The sequence below is a fragment of the Acanthochromis polyacanthus genome, chromosome 1 (genome assembly GCF_021347895.1).
Source record: "Acanthochromis polyacanthus isolate Apoly-LR-REF ecotype Palm Island chromosome 1, KAUST_Apoly_ChrSc, whole genome shotgun sequence".
In the NCBI taxonomy this organism is placed as follows: Eukaryota; Metazoa; Chordata; class Actinopteri; family Pomacentridae; genus Acanthochromis; species Acanthochromis polyacanthus.
Window position 1 is genome coordinate 9,625,268 of NC_067113.1, and position 22,001 is coordinate 9,647,268.

Consider the following 22,001-nt stretch of genomic DNA (forward strand, 5'->3'; position numbering starts at 1 on the left):
CACTGTAACCATGACAACAAGTGAACACTACGTCAGCTGCCTGCTGACCATCACATGATTGTGATCCTACTATGAATCCACTGCTGAGGACTTATCTGTTGGAAATGATACAAGGAACAACTGATGTTTTTTTCCTTTTTCTGCGTCCCATCAATTCCCTCTCCATATTTAGATCATGCCAAGACTAAAACAATGCCATGTAGTCCAGGAACTCACTGTAGGACTTCATGATGAAGTTGTGAGGAGTCACAAACATTTCTAAAACTTTAGGTTTTCCCAGAAGCACAGCAATCTCAGTAATTGTGAAATGGAAGAAACTTTGAATCGCCAGGACTCTTCCGAGAGTTGGTCATCTGGCCAAACTCAGTAACAGAGCGAGCGGGTCCTTAATCAGAGAGGTCACAAACTGACATACACCAGGTACTGTTATCCCAAGCATGGAGGTGGTAGCATCATGCTATGGGAGTGCTTTGGGAGGGTCAGGGAGATGGTTAGGACTTAGTGAATGTCCTCAATTACAGAGAAGTCCTTAAAGAAAACCTGCTCCACAGCGCAGCAACGTGAGAATGGGGCAATGGGTCGCCTTTCAACACAAGAATGAACCAAATCCATCAGCTAAAACAACACTGGAGTGGCTTCAGGACAAGTGTGACTCAAGTGGCCCAGCCAGAGTCCCAACCTAAACATATAACTAGTAGCTCCCAAACGCTCCCCATCTGATCTGACAAATGAATGAAATAAACTGCCCAAATTCCAGTTTTAAAAACCTGCACTTTCTGCAAAAGACTCACAGCTGTAATTTCTGCTACAGTGGATTTTACAAATGTCCAAATAAAGGGTCAGAGTACTTTTATAAATGAGAGGTTTCCGCTTTTGATTGTAAATAAATTCACAGAAATCTCTAAAAGTATGTTGTCACTTTGTCATTGTGGGTTATTCAGTAGAGACTGAAAAACAAATCTCAGATGTAATAATTTTAAATTAAAATGACAATAATTTAAATTGTCCAAAAAGTGACAAGGTGTTGCATGTTTTTTTTCTCATTGTCGCAAACATTTAAACTCAGATACAGTCAGGTTAGTAGTTTTCCTACATTTCCAGTTTTAAGGCTAAGGCCAGCCAAGGATGACCACATCTAAAGGGCTAACACAATGGCACAAGAACACATCTTATATTTTTCACAAGGAATGTGAACAAACAAATCTCCCATAATGTTAAAATACAAATTTAAACACCAACATTTCAGAGAACAAATGATCAGATTTTGCAGGCAAAGTGAGTGTGTCGGGAACAAATGCAGGATGTACTGTAACAGCACCAGGGGCTGTCATGATGATGAAGATATCTTTGAACACTTGTCATCAACCGTGGCTTATATGGCTAATTTAACTCTATAAATATGACATAACATGTCTGCTGGAGACTTAAAATATTTATCTGTACTATATGGAAAGAGTGCTAAGGAGTGCAGAAAGATGAGCCACAATAAAACAGCGGGAGATGAGAAAATCCTACTGTTGTTTATATTACGCATCCACTCCAGGAGATGACTGCTTAAGTGCATGGAGACAAAAATGAACCACAGGCATGGAGGGACAGGGTGAAGACCAGCACAGAGAGATGAAGGAGTCTAAGAGAAATATCTCTTGCATGTATAAAAGAGTTCATAGGTTTGCGCATTTGAGATTGAACATAGAAACAAAGCAAGCCAACACCACAATGGGAGGGAAGCGACAAATACAGGAAGAATAGTGGGTCAGTGAGTGAGTATGTGTGAGTGACTGGCATAGGAGTGGGAGTGGGTGTGTCTTTGTGACAACTGATTGAAAACGTGTGAGGTTCCACCTAAATGGGAAATGTGGGGTCCAAGAATGACATCCTCTCCCATGCATGTGTGTCTATGAAGTGGCACTTCCGGAGTGGATATGAATGACTTTACCTCATGTGAAGTTTTACAGTACTGAGAGGGTCAGTGTGGTACAACACAGACACACACACACTCATACGCGCACACACACAGTTCCACACTGTATACATGCAGCAGTCTCTAGGCGAGACAGGAAGGCAGAGGAAAGACAGGCAAGATGGCAGGAAGTCATATGAGGCCTCAAGGGGAATGAGAGGAAGCTGTAGCTGCCATTATTGACCCAAACAAGATTCAGAGAGTCTCTGTGTGTGTGTGTACGTCTCTTACACCAGAATCAGACTCGCCATTATGCCTGGAGTTTCTTACACAAGGCAAAGACCAAGTTTTGAGTCATTTACCACAATCAAAACGAGGTCAAAGATTAACTTCTTAGTCTTCAGATATGGTGAGAGTGAATCTGGTCACGTTGCTTGTCACTGCAAACCACCACATCACTCACACACACTCTGGGCTTGCTCCATTTAGCAGAATTCAGATGAGTCATACTATCCTGTCTTTGATGAGTCAGTCAGTAGCCGTTGCAAGCCCACAGCCTCTCCCCTCAGCTAAACACGGCTTCCATGATCAGGCTAGCTCAGGACAATGGCTGCTGGCTTTACAAGAGAGGTAGGAAGAGAGCATTAGAAATGGGAAGGTAGACAGAAAAATGCAAGGAGAGAGAGGAAACAGAAAGGAAAGAGGGTGCATCCCAGGGTGTACACCGAGTAGGAAACTCACTCCCAGTGGCCCAGAGGGAGGAGAACATTTCCATTCCCTCTTGTTATGCAACAAATTTTTGATTTGCGTCCGGCTCAAAAGTCACACTGGAGGGAACATTAGGAGAGGATTTATGTTTTTTTTTTTAAAAAAGAGCCCAGTTTTCCTGGAAACACTGGTTGAGGTTTCAGTTCAGAAAGCCCAATTTTACCATCAGTGCTTTGAGAACAAAATTTACATGCTACGAAAACCAGTGATTGGGAGTCCAATGGAGTGGACGCTATTGAAGGTTACTGTGTCCAGATGCAGTGACTGACACTGGACAGCTGGACGGCTGCCTAGAGGGGCTGGATTAAAACTGTCCCAAATTACGAGATAGGGAAAGAAGCAATGAGGCTCCCACATGGGGAAAGACACAGACAGACAAAAAAAGAGGGTCGAGATAAAGGCAGAGAGAACACACACAGTAATCTGATCTCTGCCTGTATTGTAATGGCCAGATGTTGGCCTAGCAGAACAGATTCAGTTGCACCAATTTCTCTGATAAACTACACAGTCCTCTCTTATCTCAGGCCTCACAGCTCATTACAATTGGGTGAAACACGGGATCTTCTTTTGAGAAACAGTTAAGGACAACATTTAGTTGCATTATGAAAGCATCTAGAGAAGAACAACGCTATAGGAGATGCATATTTAAATCTAAAATGTAATTCTGCAGTGGTTCAGTAGCCCCCATTTGTAAAAGTGTCAACACATTGTGACCATATGCCGACCTTTCCACTGTAGACGTTCGTTATCGGTTGAAACTTGTGAATGCCAGTCTGGTTGTCCCCAAACAACCTCACACTTGGTTTCACTTTGTACAAACTAAAGTTTAGTTTTGGTTTTCTGAACTGCCACCACTGAGAAATGCACCCAAGCATCAAAATGACTGAGGAGAACCCCTTTTTCTATTCCCTAAATATGAGAGTAATTTCACATTTGACTATAAAATGCTATTAGCAGGGAATTGCTCCGATAAACAGAAACAAAACTGTCAGTTGCATGGCCAAACTTCACACATGGCCTATATATCAACATATATGCGTGCGAGCCTTGAGGCACTGGTGGAAAGAAATTGTATAAAACGCACCCAGATCCTAAAAGCCAGAACTGCAGCACATTTGCGATCAGGAAATTCTGCGACCGGCAACAAATGTGTAGTTTAACTGATGTAATCCATTAGGCCCTCTGATGTGGTCTTTACTTATTGTGTCAAAATCAGGGGCAATTGCTTCCAGCTTCATTTGCATGGGTTTGTTGAGTTCGTTATCAGGCACAGCAGGCTTTCATATGGATTCATGCAGACTTGGAAGCAGGTTTGTTTTTCAGACTTTCTCCAGGATGAGTTGTTGTGCGTTTGACAAAGGAGACGTAAGTATTTACACAAGGGAACCAGTGATGGATCCCACACATGTTTCTTCTGCAGCATTAGTTTTGGGAGCTACAGGCCGGGGACAATATGTCATTCCTGTTCTGCTACAATTCCATGCACCTGCAATTTTCATGAATCAGCGGGAGGCTAGCAGAGGCTGCTTAAGGCTGTTGACAGCAGAAGTGGAAAGTGTGATTCTGAAATATCGCAACTTGATGTTGCATCTTTGATGATGACTATGGCCAAAATACTGTACATGAGATAAGAGGTATCCAGGGCATCACCAAAGTTCCTTGTCTGTTTCTTCTATTCTGCCTCTGTCATCCCATAAAATGTGATATTTGAAAAGAACACAAGGAACATATATATATTATATATTCCATTTTATACTCCTTGCAACAGAAATAGGAATAATAGCTTTTTCTGGGTAACATTTTTTTGGTATTTCTGAGACAAGTCAGCTGAAGTTTCTTCTTCCACTAACAGTGTAAGCTGAGTGTGCACTGTGTAGTCTCTAGGCACAGTGGAAGACCCCATTATGGATGTGAAGACACATGGAGGTGGTTTACTCCTCCGTTTGGCCCAGATCTGTCGCTCCCACTCCAGAGTCTCCACTGAGTCTCTTTCTCCTCCTCAGGAAAGGCTTTCATAACAATAATCCCCGTCTCCCGTTGCCACAGAAACACACTATGTTATGTTATTCTCTATTTTTCTTTATTTCCTGCCCTGTAGAATGGCTCCTTGCCTCCCTACATCAGCTCTCTGCTTGAGTTACAGTACTGTGTCCAGGCTGAGTGACTCTGAGAGGTCTGGTTGTACACATTTTTGGATGACTGGTCAATCTGTGTCAGCATGTCGGCCGAAAAACCAGTAAAACAGATGTGGAGGACCGATGATTTGGCCAGATGACCATCATTAGGTTGAATCAGTTTGTTCAAAGCCATGCCAATCAAAGCTGAATTAAATGGTCATTGGTTGAGTTATCATCTATGTGGAACAGACATTTTCCTTTTCAAACTTTCTAGCAGGAGATTCAGCCTTTAAAGGGTTGCATTCAGTTCTGGAAATCTGCAGTAAAGAGGAACCAGAACCTAACACAGACATGACCATGAAGACAAAACATCTAATCCTGTGAATGATATCATCAAATGTAGCCATCCAACAACCACCATAAGAACAATCTATTCTCAACATGTGTTAGGGTCCAGAAAATCCCAAATCCAGTTTCTCTTGTGGATCTAAAAGCTTCATGTCCAGCAGTTTTGAGATCAGTAATGAATCTGTCTGTTCTTCAGCTCATGCCTCTGTGCTAGTTTCATCTTAAACTCAGATATTTATCCAAACATGAGCCGTGGGTCATTCGGTCTTTTCAAGCATGCGGACTGCTGTGATTTGGCTAAGTGCTCCCATATGACGGACATGCTTATATTTGATCTCAGCTATATGGGTCTCTGATTATTTTAAAAAGTTTCCTTAATGTCAAAACCTAATTTATGCAAACATTTTGTGCTGCTATGTGAGGCATCAAGTATGTCAAATAGCAACCTGTTGATCTTTCAGAAGGAAGTTTTAATTATTATACAGCTGTAGGGCCACTGGGTCATTCCACTCTTGATACTGATTGAGGCAATGACTGTCTTGATTGCAACCATACTAACTTTCAATTTTCTTCAATCAAGGCAATAAGTATGCAGCAGCTACTAAGGTTTAATGGCTTGTGCCTCAGGAGTGATTATAAAGGAGCCAAAACAGCAAATTTAGGGTGAAATCCAGTCATTTAGCTGGAAGAAACAGGGAATAATCACTATTGGGAAAACATCTGTCCTGATAACAGTGAATTATTTCCTATCCTAACTGAAATGTCACTAAATCTCCTGAACTGAATTTGACAGTGGAGTGATATATCCTGCAGGCAGTGAAGTTCAGCATTCCCCAAAACTCTTAAGTGCCAGAAGCAGTTCTGTAGCCATGACACTCAACATGCTGTTTGGAAAGAGAGGGAGAGAAGCAGGAAATCTGAGTTTGACAGAGAATGACAGAAGCTGATATGGAGACAGACAGGGTCGAGACTGACCAAGAAGCAGGAACTGAGCAAACAAAGAGACAGAAACAGCAAAGCCGTGCTCTTTCAGCAAAGCCAGCACCAGTTTGCGTGGCAGCTGAAGCCCACAGCAGACTTCTCCGTTCTGACAGCTGTGCCCTGATTCGTCTCCATGCTACGGGCACATGTCAGTGCAGCTATCCCAGTCTGGCACTGGAACAAACCAACAACTTCTGCCAACAAGTGTGATCGGTGCACAGGATGTAGACTATAGCACAGGAGTGGGCTGCATGTACTGGTAAAGATGAGCATCTGCATTTACAGATAGGGGGTTTGAGGTTTGGGGCATGGCCTCACCCAACCATCAAGATGGCCTCCACAAAGCCCAACCCTTCCAGTTCCTGTCCCTAATCCTGTTTGTTGGGGATAATGAGCAACACGCACAGCAGAGGAATTGGATTTCTCAGCATTAAGGAAACGAGACAAATCCAGGATTTATCCTGAAGCAAAGACTTGCTTTGAGGCAGCTCACTCGTATTTTCAAGTTAATGAGAAGCATTTTTGTGTGGTGACTAATTGTGAAAACTGGTCCTCAGTGCAGCACCTACAGCAGCATGTAACTGCAAGTTGAACAGGCTCATTAAACTTTCAGTGGATGGCAAAAGTTAGACATGTAGATAATCTATCTACCTTCTCCGTATGTTCAACATTCTGAAAGTCTGTGTTCCAGCTTTACAGAAATCATTATTGTGCGTTTTTTTCCCTGTGGACTGTCAAAGCAGCAACACTGTAACTGTTAACTGGCATTTATCTCCCATGGGATACATTCTGTAAGGCTGAGTCATGCATTATGCACCGCATGAAGCCACATGGTTCTTATTGCAGCAGCATTCAGTGAACAAAATGCCTGGCTGTTCATCCACTGTGACTCTGCTGCACTGCTCACTCCAGTGATCATTCCAAACATCAAAATGTAAAGTCGACGGCTTTGGATTTGCTTTGAATGAAAAATTCATTGAACATGCTAACTCAATCATACATAAGATCACTCTATCTTTACTCACCACCAGTTCGGAGAAACGAGCATGCAGCTCCTCGGCAGGTGGCATGGGGGCGCTGAACTCCAGGAGCTGCAGGGGCACGCTGTCCTTCAGGTTGATCTCTGGGGGTTCACTGCTGCCAAAGCAGCACAGGAAGCCCAGGCCCGGCCGCGTCCTCTTCCTGGGGGGCATGATGGCCGTGGTGAAGCAGGTGGCAGTGGTGGCGCTGGACCAGGAAGGTGGAGGAAGGGACCAAGGGGTGAGGGAGGGGGAGTGGAGAGGAGGACGAGGCTGCTATCTGGGGGGCATGATCTGGACGACAGAGAGAGAGGAACAAAGGAAGAGGTTACACAGAGATACTGACAATCCAAGGTGTCCAAAGTGTGATTAAAAATACCTCTGAGCTGCATTTACTACATTTAGATGAGCAAGCTTTATGTCATAATGGAAAACATTCCTGTGTGCGATAAATCCTTTGTGGTCCTTTCAATCCAATGCGCAAAATTCCACCTATGCTCAGCTCATGAAGGCCACATGCTGGTGAACACACCCAGTGTCTGGTTGGGGTTTTCTTGGAAAGAAATCAATTTGCACAGCAAAGCAATTTATGTTTCCAGCAGCCCAAACTAGTTGGGGATAAATACACACAGACATACAAGCAGCAACAGCCACCACAGGCAAACAAACACGACAATGCCACCTATGAAACTGCATCAAGAGAAAACCCAAGGACGACAACACTACAACTACATAGGTATTTACACTTCATCATGGCTGATTTCTTTCTGGATTTTCCGGTTGCCTGTACTATGTCCATAAGAACATGTGCCAGGGTGGAGCAGGAGGTCACAGAGGCTGCAGGAGGTGCCATCATATCCTTGTTTTGACAGTGGTTGCTCTTATAGCCTGACAAAGCGGTCTCTTGTCTGTGAGGTACAATGGTGAACTTGCAGAGTATGTGTGTTTGTGCAGATTTGTACTAAAAGCTGCCCCATCGGTGCCCTTATTCTCTGAATGGAGCAGTCGCAGAAGAGCGTGTGTGTGTGTGTGTGTGTGTGTGTGTGTGTGTGTGTGTGTGTGTGTGTGTGTGTGTGTGTGTGTGTGTCTGTGCAGACAGAAGTGAATGACATCCACAACAACATGCACAGGGGACTGAATGGACTGCGACACCCTGGAGGATTTCCTCAATGCTACGAAAAGGATATGGGTGGTCTTCATTGTATGAATAATACACTCTTTACACTATATTATGTCCTATCAGACACACATTTACACATTGTGAGCATACACCCACGACGACTCACACAGTTGCCAAAGCTCCTCTTTATGCAACAGTTTACTGCATTTGTGAATGAATGGACCTCAAGCCTGTTATGCAAATACCTTGGACATGCAAATCCAGCAGAAATATTTGACCAAGAAATCAATTATGAAACCATTTATGTGAAATATAATAAAAAATGTCCATGAAGTTCGCAGCAACAACTCAAAACCACGACCAGATTAAAAACAGAAAGATAATAATCCTCAAAATGCCTTTATTGATATTTGTACATAACCGACCCAGCATTAGCTTAAGCTTTGCATCCATCTGTTTCATATGACAGTGAAACTTTAGAACTTCAGTTTCCACAAAAACCCACAATCTACTACATCTTGACTGAGCACAACTCTTCGCCATCACTCCCTCACACATTTGCTCAGTGTAGGAGTTCTGAGTGCGAGTCTAAAATTAGCCCGATGGTAAATTCTTTATGAATGCGCTGGGCCGTCAACAGGAGCTTAAAGGGGAAAAAATGAAAAGAGAAAACACCACATTTCCATTTTGCCCTTTCGTCTTTTACTCATTTGCTTTTTCCGCCTCCTTGAATCTCCCATGCTTGTTAAGGCAGAAGGAGCAGAGCTGTGCAGAGCTATACATGAACTGGAAGCTATTTTAAATAAAAAGCAACCATAGTTTTCTCTGGTTTGCTGAACATGGAAATGCTTGTGCAACCACCAGTGGGCTTATTTTCTGACGAGTGCTATATCTTAAATTATTCTGTATAATCACCTTAAAATACAGGGACTCTTGCAGAGTTGTTGCATCAGTGCACTGAATGCCAATTATAGTATGTGTAGCATCTTGTATACATGTGTGGTCCATTTGATACCTCACCCGCATTTGTGTTACGATAGCCGAGGTGACAATCCTTGAATACTCCACTATCATGGCAGGATTGACCTACAGCAGGGCTCTAAAAGGCCCTGAGTCATCTCCAGCATCTCCCATTCCCTGAGCAAAGTGTATTATCCTGTTTCCTTCACTATGCAGAGCCTTTAACTACCATGGACACTGCAGATTGCAAATGATGTCTTCATTAAATAACATCTTTGGGAAGATTTTGCAATTGACTGCGTTGACTCAGACTGCTAAAAGCCTCATATTAGCTTTAAGAATCATGTTAGGAAAGTCAGTATGGACAAGACAAACAACTACGGCAACTAGAAATAGTTTCAATGCACACAGAAGAATGTTGTTATAAGACAGACTCAAAAATGTCATTCTGTCCTTTAAGCTCCTTAAATTTTATTTTCATATTGTCCAATGGTGGTATGTGTTACAAAATTTGCACTTGGTACTTCTGATGAATGTTTTTTGGGATATTTATGTCAGTGCTGAAAGTTCCCACAACAGGACTTGGATGATTGTCATTTGGGGTCACTTAGAAATGTCCTTATTTGTAAAGAAAAGCAGATGATTCAATGAAGATAACATTAAAATGAATGATAAATCCAGTATAGACATTAATAATGTGGTAAATGACTATTGTAGCTGGAAACGGCTGATTTTTAATGGAATATCTCCATAGGGGTACAGAGGAACATTTCCAGCAACCATCACTCCTGTGTTCTAATGCTACATTGTGTTAGCTAATGCTGTTGAAAGGCTCATTGATGACTAGAAAACCCTTGTGCAGTTATGTTAGCACATGGATAAAAGTGGGAGTTTTCATGGAAACCTGGATCCCCTTTCCTTTGATTACTGCTTTGCACCTTCTTGGCATTCTCTGGATGAGTTTCATGAGGCTTTGACTGGTGCTGTATATTAGCTTGGTGGTGCTGAGGCTTGAAGCCCTGTAGTTCCAATCAGTGGCCCAAAGCCTTAAACCCTGAGCTACCACTACCCAATTTGCACAACTGGAATGTGCAATTCGTGTAGAAATTGCAAGTGTGACTGTACTGCAGTCTGCAGCTTGTACATTTCAGCACACGCATTGAGAGACACCTGCTCTACCAACTGAGCCGCTGTTGTAGAAATTTTGCCATTTTACATGGAGCCCCAGGACAGCTGTCACCTTTACTGCTTCACTCAAGTAAACCAGCTTTACGTGCCAAAAATCACATACAGTAATGAATCTCTAGCTACAATCTTAAAAATGCAGCAAAGTGACAATCAGAAAACGTGGTGTGAACCTTCCCTGAACCAGTATCTGCTTTTAATTCAAGGTAACTGTCACAACTGTGAGATCTGGTGAAGCCTGCTGACCAAAACTGTAAAGATGGACTACATGTACTCAGATAAGCATTCAGAGAGGTGAGTTATAACAGAAAAGGAAACACTGCTTTAACACTGTGCGGTGGCAGAATCCAATAAAAGCCTACTTCAGAGAGGTAACTCCTGCAGATTTTTTCCATACATTTACACTTGAAAAGGCTCTGCCTCGCACTATTACCAGTGACAGCTTTTCATCGTTTTTATTGCTCTAACACATTAGCATGAACTGGTGCCAAATCTATATGGTGGTGAGTTAGTTACTGTTGCTGTGGACAGCTGGTTGAGCCTAATGGAAAAGAGGCCGCTCTACAGGGGTTTTAAAGCCATTCAGCAAAATACACAGCCTAAACCTCCTGTCCAGTGTCTCCCACAGAGCCCCACGTGCGGCCGGTCCTCACTCAGCACCAGTTCTGTTGGCCTGTTTCCATCCTGTGCCCAGCGAAAGTAGGCCAAGGAACCCAAACACACACACATACATTATAGAATGTATATACTGGGACATATAAGGGAACAAGAATAGAAGCAGGATTATTTGTGTAACCTTTATCATTGTCTGCATTGAGGAGGCAGCACACAAACACAACCCAAATTGACCATGTCCAGTGCCATATGTGACCTGAGAGCCCCTCTTATCTCCCAGCTTTTCATTTCTTCATCCTCTCCCTCCCTCCCTGTCACCTCCCATTATTCCTCTCTTTCAGGGTGAATGGAGTGACATTTGCCTTCAACAACCCCCCTCCGACAGGAACATCTGTCATTTTTCCTTGCCACTTCTTCTCCCATCATTAATCCTCTTTTATCTGCTCTTCTGTGCTTCTCCTTCTCAATACTTTCCCCCCTTAAGAAGCTGGATTGCATCTTTCTGGAAACGTGTTTTCGTAATTACGCTTCTTTATACTAAAGAAATTGAATTCTAAAGATAAGAAATGATTTGTCTAGCTTAGTGGGGCATGGAGGTTGCATATAGCAAGTCTGACTTTGCCAGACGTAGTGAAGAAGAAACACCAAGCATCAACGTTAAAGCTCATAACACATGTCTTAGAGAACTGTATGGATACATGTGAGGGGATTTCAGTTAGAGCATGGTGATACCAATGAAAAATGGAATACAATTAAATGCTTTATTTCAGTTGCCATAAATATAATTTGAGAATTTTTAAAAAAGCAGTTTTAACCAAAAAATGCAGATAAAATAATTCTGCATATTTATTCTGCGTATTTTATGTTACACTAAAATAGACCCTTCCTGCTTTAAAATGGCTTAGATATAACTCTGCACTGTTGATTTCTCTATAATGTGTAGCTCTATGAAGCCCCCGCCTCTCTGTACTCTCTTTCTCTACCCCTCCTCCCTCACTGCAGCTCAGCACACCAGCTCACCTACAAACTCTGCTCAAACACTGTCAACTTACTTGTAATACTGAAGTAATTCAGCCAAACACGCTCACACCAGAAACTGATTCCAAAGAAGAATAATGACACATAAAGTCCCAGCTTGCAGGATGGGTTCCTTAGGTTTGTAAAGTATGAAACCTCAGACATCTGGATCTGTGTTTTTTTTTCCCACTATCATCGGTAGTTTCAAGATTTGTGTTGCCGTCTGCATAGCTGATGTTAGTCATGATGTGTCCTCCACCACTAAAAAATATGCTATCGCCACGTTAACAAGGTAAAAACAAAACAACTTGATTTTTATCAGAAAGGTTTTTTAAACTATTGTTATGGAATATTTGTTCACATTTTTCTGTATGTCTTATTTGCTATGTTTTCTGTCATTTTCATGTTCAGCAAATCGCCACATATCTGACACTTGTGACTAGAAAATTAAATAACACACACACTCAGACACACAGAGATTTCCTTATTTATCCTTGCTCATCACAGGAGAACAGATGGAAAAGGAAGCCGTCAATGAAAGAATGAATTTCTTCATCTCTATGTGTTAATTAAAACCATCTGGGTGTGTCAAAACGGCCGATGCAAGAATAGGTGCATCGAGATTTATCATCGCTGACACCTTGACTTATAAGAATTTCTAAGCACACACACACCCATGTCAGTAGAAAGTGTTAAAACAGACACAGTTTTGCTTACAGTGCATATCACTGCACACACAGCCATACACTCGCATGTTTCAAAATTCAGACACACCCACTCAAGATTCAGCTGGAAGCACATCCACACATGCAGCATTTGCACACTCAGGCACCCAGAGCCCTGAAGCAGAGAGAGAAGCCTGCTGGCTGCTCTGTGTTTGAAGGGTCTGGAGAGCAGCTGAGCAGAGAGAGCGAGACAGAGAGATGAGAAAGAGATGAGGGAGGGAGACAGGGATGATGGAAGATACCGCTGCCACTTCTCATTCAGCCCACTACCTCATCGCCTCATCCCCAGCGCCAGGAAGTAGGTCAGTGGAGGAGGAGGAGTAGGGGGCGGCAGTGAGGAGAGACAGGCTGCTGCTGCTACTGGTGTGGGATTGTGTGTGTGTGTGTGTGTGTGTGTGTGTGTGTGTGTGTGTGTGTGTGTGTGTGTGTGTGTGTGTGTGTGTGTGTGTGTGTGTGTGTGTGTGTGTGTGCAGGCAAAAGGCAAAAGAAGAGGTGTGTATCTATGGAGAGATCAGTCCTTCAAACATCTGTGCCTGCGTAATTTCAATTCTCTGCTCAACATCTGCCACACAACACAACGTTCTCAGTACCAGACACAAAATCCTACAGAATTTTCCATCCAAATATTGGAAAAAAAGCTGCATCATTTTCTCACTTTCTCTCCTAGTCCATCTTTTACACTTCAAACAGCAGCTGCAGCAGAGGGCTCCTGCATCTCCTCCTCCGTTCTCTGACATTCATCCCTTCTTCTTCCACATTACTTTGCTTCTACACTTGTCACCATCCTTGTAATAAACAAATGGATGAATGGATTCAAGTCTAATTTTTTTTTTTACCAACTGATGCAGTTGTTGTTCCTAAATGGTGGAACAAATGACCAAACTCTGTGCATTCTGCTGAGTCCCTTTCTACTTTTAAGAGACAATTGAAGACTCAGTTGTTCAGAGAACACCTAGGCATTTAATCTGACTCCACCTTAGGGGTAGAATGAGTAAGGTGGTCCAAACCCCAGCATTTATTTAGCGCTGACAAATTTAAAAAAAGGGGGGGGGGGGGGGGGGGGGGTGCTTGCCAATTCTTCTGCAACTTGACTCCAACACCTTTGACCAATCGCACTTGAAGCACTTTTTGCACTTACTACAGGTTTTTCCCTATCTCTGAATTCTTGCTTGTGTTTACGTCGCTTTGGACAAAAGCGTCTGCTAAATGAAATTGTAGAATTGTAGTTACAGCGAGGGAGACAATGGAAGTCAAAGAGAATACAACTGAGAGAAACAAACAGTAGAACAGGCAAAGGCAAGACAGAAACACTGAGCATATTTTAAAGAGGCACTGAATAAAAGATCAGAGGCAAGCCTGTGCACACTCATTGTCTCTGGGTCCCACAAATGAGGACCATTCCTCTGGGGTGCTGGGCCATGGAGGAGGGCACAGGCAGCCTTATGTAAGCACCAGAGATGGGGGAGATGTGCCACGCTGGCACAGGCAGGAACAAGATGCAGTGCAGATTAGGGAGCTGGCATTGTTTTGTTAAACTGCAAGCACGCACATGGCAAGAGTAGGCACACCACTGTCAAACCAAAACCAGACAACCACAGCCCTTGACATTTTGGTCCTTGTTGATGTGGTGACACCTATGAATACCATGGAGCAGCAAGTGCATTTCTTTTAAATTATGTAGTTCTTAGTGCGTCAATGGAAATGATATAAATCACCTTCTAGGAGGTAGAAAGCATGGCTTAGTCAGTTTCTTTTCACTTCTTGTTACCAAAAAGCAGCCGGTTGGCCATCATGGCAGCATAAAGCTCATGGTTGAATGTTATGTGATGTGCGCAATTGGAAGTCTAGATAAGAAAGTCAGATTCTTCCAGTAGCTGTGAAGAGTTCTGTGTAAAGGCAGTTTCAGAAAGTAAATTCATTTAAATGCTTTTGCTCAAAAAATTCAGAACCCATAATCAGGATCAAAAATGGGGTTTGACATGTAAAGAAATTTGTATCCAATACTCCAGAATTTCTTGATCATTTCTAGATTCACATTCTTTCTTGAAATGGTAGCAGAAATGAAAATCACAAACCCAACAGTCGTGTGAGTCAAAAAGCTGTCTCACTGGCAAATATGAACATCCTGTGGGCTTGTAGTGAAGTCCTGGCATGGCATGGGATTTCTGGATAATGAAGATCAAATGTTAGACCAAAGTCAACCCAACATGTTAGCATGAAGGGTGAACACGCACTAAAGATCTTATTTGTGTTGTACTTGCATGTCTTCCTGTCCCCATATTTGTGGGTAGTCATGGTTTACTACTACTATGTGGAAACTGCATGTGTCTTTTGACGTGGAAGTGAACCACTCACACTCATTAATTTGACATGAAGTTACTATTCAACCCAGCCATTGAACACATTGGAGCCATGCCACTCTTTGGCTGTGGTTGCCCCAGACATGCCCTCTCCAACATGCCCTGCCCTCCCTTTCTGCTGTCTGCCTGTCTGTTCAATGACTAATGGACCTACCCCTCAGTTCTTTTCTCCCCATTCCAAAACAACTGGCTGCGAGCCAAATCACCTGGGACACTGAAAATTCATTCTCCCATGGATCTCATCGGAACTGTGGCCCACCCACGGTCACGTTTCTGCCTTGGGGAGTCCATGAAACATCATACATCTTATCCTGTTAGAGTCAGAGGCCACACTGTAGGGCTAATCAGTTACATTAGAGCAACATGCAGGCAAGCAGCCCCCACCTCCACCACAACACACATTGTTTGTTCGTTCTCACAACGAAGATTAAAGTCATCTTATTCATGCAGCACTTCCTCAATTACAGGGGTTTAGTACCATGGGTGGTCAGACATATGGGTAGGAATGATATGTGATTGATCTGAAACAACTGGCATGACTAACAGACAAGATCCACCCATGATCTAAATAACAAACATAACGAATGCACTGTACATTGGAGACACACTGCTATAAGCACGCCGCACACATTCCCAGGGTATGACATCACCCGTTTATTGCAGCGCAGATCTTCGTGGTTCGCAGAGTTACAGCCTCAGCTGACAAATGACCAGAGCTGACAGTGGAGGAGCTGCCATTATTTCACGCTACATTTGCATGCGCTGCATTCCTGCGCTTGTTCTGAAAGCACACATTCTGCTGGGGATTTCATGTTGGAAGGCCAGCGCTTTTATGTGAGTCTGTATACCGAGTGGCTTTCTCATGTGGACCTGGACAATGGGCCAGATGATTTGGTTTGGACAATCCTTTCTGGGGCCTGACAGGGTAGGCTACTGCAGGGAGGGATGGCTCTCTCAGTCCTACTGAAGCCCATGTGCAACTGATCTGAAGGAGGACGAGTATTTTTAGCTATGACAGCATGGTCTCCCTCCAAAATATTCTTAGCCCCTTTGATTAGCCTGGAAAATGAAATGGGCAGGAAAAGAACGGTTTTAGAAATAATGCCATGGATCTTTTCCAAATACTTCCTGTCAGCAATACAATCTAGCAGCTGTCTGCTCATAGGACAACAAAACCAAATTCACCGCCCTATGTTAAGGCAGACCGTGATAAGAACTGTCTGCGCTCTTACGCCTGCATGCATCTTCCAGCTAAAGTGGCCAAAATCAGAGGATCAGAAACCCACCCTTCCCTTTTTACTTATTCCTCCAAACCTCCTTCATTCCTTTGCTTTCCTCAATCACTTCCTTTCAGCACTGCAATCAGATAGAGGAAGCTGCAAGGAGCAGACAGCTGAAAACCTATTCAGCTGTTGGACTGGGAACTGTGCCTTCAGACGCCAGGACATAGTCTGGGGCAAGACTGTCTGAGTCAGTGGCAAAACATGCACCAGGAAACCTCCGAGTGAAATGATACTTCAGCAGCAACATCACAATGGGCTTTATGGGCACATGGAGTTTCATAAGGGCCTCATGTTTCTGGTCATGTGTAATAAGCTTCAACAATAGCAGCAGAACAATGTTAAGGAAGTGTGGTTAAGTTGGTTTCATGAGGCAAATATACAGTATAGCACTGTTTCCCCTGGGTTGAAATGGCTGTGAGGTGGTGGAATAGTGTTGCTTGGCCCTTGATTTTCAAAATTTTGAAAATCAAGATGCAAAATGGGGCATTCTGGCACAATTTGGAGCACATTTTGTTGTATTTGTAGCCATTTCCAAAAACTAAATTAAATAAAATGTTCATGTTTCTTTTCTAAAAATTAGTGATAGGGAGAAAATATGACAAATATAAATCCACTTGTCCTTGCCATCAAAACATGTCAACTAGTCCAGTCTATTATATTCTGGTCAGATTTCCACAAGCCATTCCAAAATGCCACATCAGTTCTTATTACAAATTTGAAAAAGATGACAAAGGACTTGAATCTGGAATCAAGTGGTGACTTTTACTTTTTTTTTCCAAAAACAACTACATGTTAGGTACCAAATTCCCACATCATTTTTATTTATAATAAAAAGGTTATGTCATGACCTTCATTTTACTTAAAAATGTGAAAGAAAACTTCAACTCTGGGTTAACAACTGGTTTTCTGAAGGAGTTAGTTCTGTTTTCAAAACTGTTACCTTTTTGAACAAAGAAATAACTTCTTTAGAATACCAGTTGTTAACCTTGAGTTGGAATACATAATTTTGCACTGTGATATGTGTCAGGCAGCTGAATTAAAGACTTTAAGTAAACATTCTTGAAAACACAAACACCAAATTTGAACACATGCTCTCTTTATTACATGAGGCAAATCAAATATAAGTGGGGATTAATGTTGATCAATCTAAGCTTTCCATGGGTGTATAGTGTTTCTATAATCGCGTTGGCAGTGTTGTTCTATTTTGAAAAATGCTTATGCAGATATCAAAACGGCCCGCCCGTGGGCCGCTGAACCGCTGAAATTACAGAATTTGTTTTGCCATTGAATGATATAATTTCGGGCACTCTATAAATCATTTTATCAAAAGAAACTAGGAACTTTATATTCCCTTGAAATCATTTGTCTCGTTCGTGAGAACGGGTTTTGTCGTGCCTAAATGTTTTAACTGGAGCCATTTTTGCAGTCACTGTCAATTCGTATCGCCGCGGACAACAAAACAGTAAGCAAACTCAGTAAAGGAAGCGAGATCGATGCCTACACTGCGTTGCTCACTTTATTTTGATGACATGGAATAGTTTTGATACTTAATTTGACATATTTCTGTGATACACACCTGCTTTTAGCCCCAAAAAACGAAACCATGGAGCGCTGCCGCTTCTTGTCCGCAATGGGGATGTGCCTTGCTGTCTTCAGCCACAGCGAGAAAAGGCTGCCATTCTGGCTTGTTGATTTCAGCGGCGAATATACTGGACTTATGTGTCAATGCTTTCTAATATTTAGCTTTTTTTTTTTGGCGCAGACCAGTGAGGCGGCAATGTTGGCAAAATTGTAATGAGGTGGTGGCCTATACCAGCAAGGCGGCCCGCCTTGTTGGTCATATAGGAGGGGAAACACTGGTATAGAGCCAATGCAGAAAGTACCTCCACTTAAATTACCCACAACCACAATTATTATTAATTACTTTAATAGCTTGTGGTTAATAGTGTTGCTTAAATATTGCCAGACAGTCTCCAAGGCAAATGTAATCACATTTACACAGAGAGGCATTTTTCATTTTCTTTTGTTTACCAACAGCTTTTGTCAGACAGCCAATTCAAGGACAGAGTAATTATGCATTTGCCTCATGTTTGCACAGTGGTTACTCATGTATAGGAAGCACACAGATCTTCCTCTCAAGAAAATGGCAATGGTCAAATTCTGTATCTACTGCTGTTATTCTCTCAGAGGACATTCAACTGCTACAAACTGGTTGCTCTAGCTCTTCAAACTGTCTGCAATGTCCATATTGTGCCATATTTTTACCTATCAGTCCACAGCATTTCTTAAATCCTGACCTCAACCATCTCAGCGTGGCAGTCTGTCAGCGTCACAGAATAAACTCTTTAACAGCCAACATTTGAGAATTCTCAGAGGTCTTATTGGCTTATGGCCTCATTGAAAACAAACATATAAGCACTGTTGGATTTAACAGGACCATGAGGCACAGTAACCCACCTCACCCATAAAGCAGAAATGCCTCAGTTAAACCACTGGAAAAAGAGGGGCGGGGGGTGGAGGGCAGATTTTTCCAATCCTCCAGGGATGTCATTAATAGCCATTTCATTTAGTTTGATTCATTAAAAAATGCCATTTCCTGGTGTAAGCAACATTTAGAATAGTGCAGACCACATGAAGTGCCAGGGGGTTGTTAGAACGCTGCTTTAAGACGGAGTTTGTTGCTTTAACCAGAACAAATGTAGGAGCTCCATACAGCAGCATGGGGCCCCTCAAGCACCCAACCATGCACAGTTGCAGTTTGAAGCAAATTATTATAAACATGTTAAACCCCTTCACAGAAGCCACTAACCACAGACACGAGCTCCCTGAACAAAGTTGAGACAAGAACTCCTGGAGAAGCAGACAAGTTGGGTGAAGTTAACAAACGATGGGCACAAATTTACAGCAAAACACTCTGGAGTCGTGGGAGGGAGAAAGTTCTTTTTGTAAAAGTGAATTTTTGTTTCACCTCGCTTATGTCGTTTCTCTGACGGCTTAGCACTAAATTTCACCCACATGTTGCACAAGAAAATCCAGCCAGTGCCGCATGTTGTCCTAACATTACAGATGTTACTGCTGGTTCAGGCTGGTTCAGGATACTGCTGGCCTGGTTCTGTAGTGGCCAGTAGGTACATACACTACTGTTCAAAAGCTTGGGTCACCCAGGAAATTTCATATTTTCCATGAAACCTCCCACTTTTTTCCATGTGCTAACATAACTGCACAAGGGTTTTCTAATCATCAATGAGCCTTTCAACACCATTAGCTAACACAATGTAGCATTAGAACACAGGAGTGATGGTTGCTGGAAATGTTCCCCTGTACCCCTATAGAGATATTCCATTAAAAATCAGCCATTTCCAGATAAAATTGTCATTTACCACATTAACAATGTCTACACTAGATTTATCATTCATTTCATGTTATCTTCATTGAAAAAAAAGATACTTTTCTTTCAAAAATAGGGACATTTCTAAATGACCCCAAACTTTTGAACAGTAGTGTATCTGCTCATCAAATAGACTGGATCACTGGCATAACTATGCTATTAATATTGGGAATGAGAAGAAAGTCGGCCACGCTACATTCCACATGGCCCAACATTCCCACATATTAACAGGGCTCAGAATGAAATCCAATACTCAGCATCCCTTTCTGTCGATGCCCAAAGCGCTGTCCCGCGTGTCAAATCACTTTCTTATTTCATCTGGGAGGAACGCGCCGCAGTCACGAGCTTCCCATCTAACTAAACACATGTTATTATAAGTGAGGAAAAAAAACTGGCCCAAGTACCATCTCAGAGCTGGTTGTCATGACTCTCAAGAGGGAAAGGATGCTGAACTTCAACACCCCAGAGTCTCGTCTGACTGAGGAAATGAGCAGCTTCCATCAGTACGGTGTACTCAACCAAATTACACCGATGCTTTAAGAAGATGCAGCTCTTCTGAGTGGTGAAAGGGGCTACTGTTAAACTTCTAAATGAAATAAAAACACAACTCACAACTGTTCACCAATAAATTTCCATTCATACTTATGCTAATGACAACACTCACTGGTTAGCTCAGCAGTTTTCAGGAGATGCGTCACCTTGCTGTTGTCTGACTTGTCATTCTTTGTACCACAATCTGAATAGCTATTAATCTCGCCTGGGTGAGAGGTCAACAGCTGCAACATAGAGGACATGGGCCTTCTGGGTAATGTCTGGAATGCTCCGCGGGACAGTTATAGCGAGGCAGATAGGGGCAGCCCTCTGAAGTGACCAGCATCTTTTAAAATAGCCTGGAGTAATGCTGCACTGAATTGAAGCACTGTAAAGAGGAGATATGCTTACACATCATGAGCCCCAGAAAGTGTGTCACTGGCACAAATACAATAGTGCCATTTGACACACACAGCCGGTGTGGGGACTTCCAGAGAAGGAGAGAGACGAACAGCAGCCTTTCTCCTAAAATCTCCTGCAGTTCACACACTGTAACTATTTCACAGTAAGCACAACATGAATGATCCAATCCAACAGATCAGATGTTTGCATTTAAGCAGCTTTACAGACCTCCTCTCTCTTCCTCTCGGTCTCTATCCTAATGAGCAGGCCATCAAGCTGAAAGTCGGCAGCAAGGCTGAAGCGATAAAAGGCTGGCCGTCACTTACTCACTCTCCCTCACACTCCCTCTAATCCTGAGAGAGCAGTTCATGCATCCGTAATGGTCGATAAAATATGAAAAGCCCTGAGAGCGCTGACGGCAGCAGAGGGTGGGCCTGTACACTATGTGTAAGTCCTCAACTTTCGTTAATGCCCTCCCAACATGCTGAATCTTTTAGCATTGTCACTGTGCTTGCCCCCTGGCACACGTGAATGTAGGAGGATTTCCAGCAGGCTGGAGAGTAAGCCTTTAATGTGGTGGAAATGGATACTATCTTGTTCACAATGCAAAAAGACATCAAAGAAAACACACATGGTCCTTTGACTGTAGAAATGAGTTTTGCCTCTGGTTCATCAGCCTTCAAACACAGCCACTCAAAGGAATGAATTACTTGAATGTTGCAGGAATAATGTTTGTCCCATGCTTTTTCATATTGCCATTATCTCCCACATCAGCCATTTAAAAAGCACAGCCTCTAGTAAAATGTTCACAAATGCTGACTGATCTGTTTTCCATCAGTAAACCACGTGGCTAGGTAAACCCTGAGTAGGCACCACTAATCAATTTTCCTGGAAATTTGGAGGGTTGGTGCATGACGTTCATCGCTGTGCTTTCGACATGCAAAGGATTTACAGCTAAGATGACAGCCTTTTAGCCAGGACAGGCAATGCTTCCACAGGGAGAAGGAGGCTTTACAATTTCTTCAGATGAGGAAGCTGGGAGATTAGGACGGGGTGTTTATGTTGGTCTGAAGTGCCATGGAGTATTGGCTTCCCGTGAGGGAAAAGTGAAAGGATAACATATTAAAAACTCAGTATGAACACACGGGACTAGTTCCATACCAGGTTAAGTTGTTGCTGGGAGGAGATGTATGGAATGTCTGGATGCCAGGCTAGCACTTGCACCAAAGGACTGACTGTGTGATTGATGAACGTGTGATCAGCTCTCGTCTGGGAACCA

General features: G+C 42.8%; 1 protein-coding gene across 1 annotated transcript in view; it reads right to left on the reverse strand.

Moving 5' to 3' along the window:
* Positions 1–22,001, reverse strand: part of LOC110951688 (disheveled-associated activator of morphogenesis 2) — a 115,189-nt gene that overhangs the window by 66,572 nt on the left and 26,616 nt on the right. The window contains 1 exon segment of the mRNA XM_051945971.1: positions 7,143–7,430. Coding sequence (XP_051801931.1) covers positions 7,143–7,310 — 168 coding nt within the window. The 5' untranslated portion in view covers positions 7,311–7,430.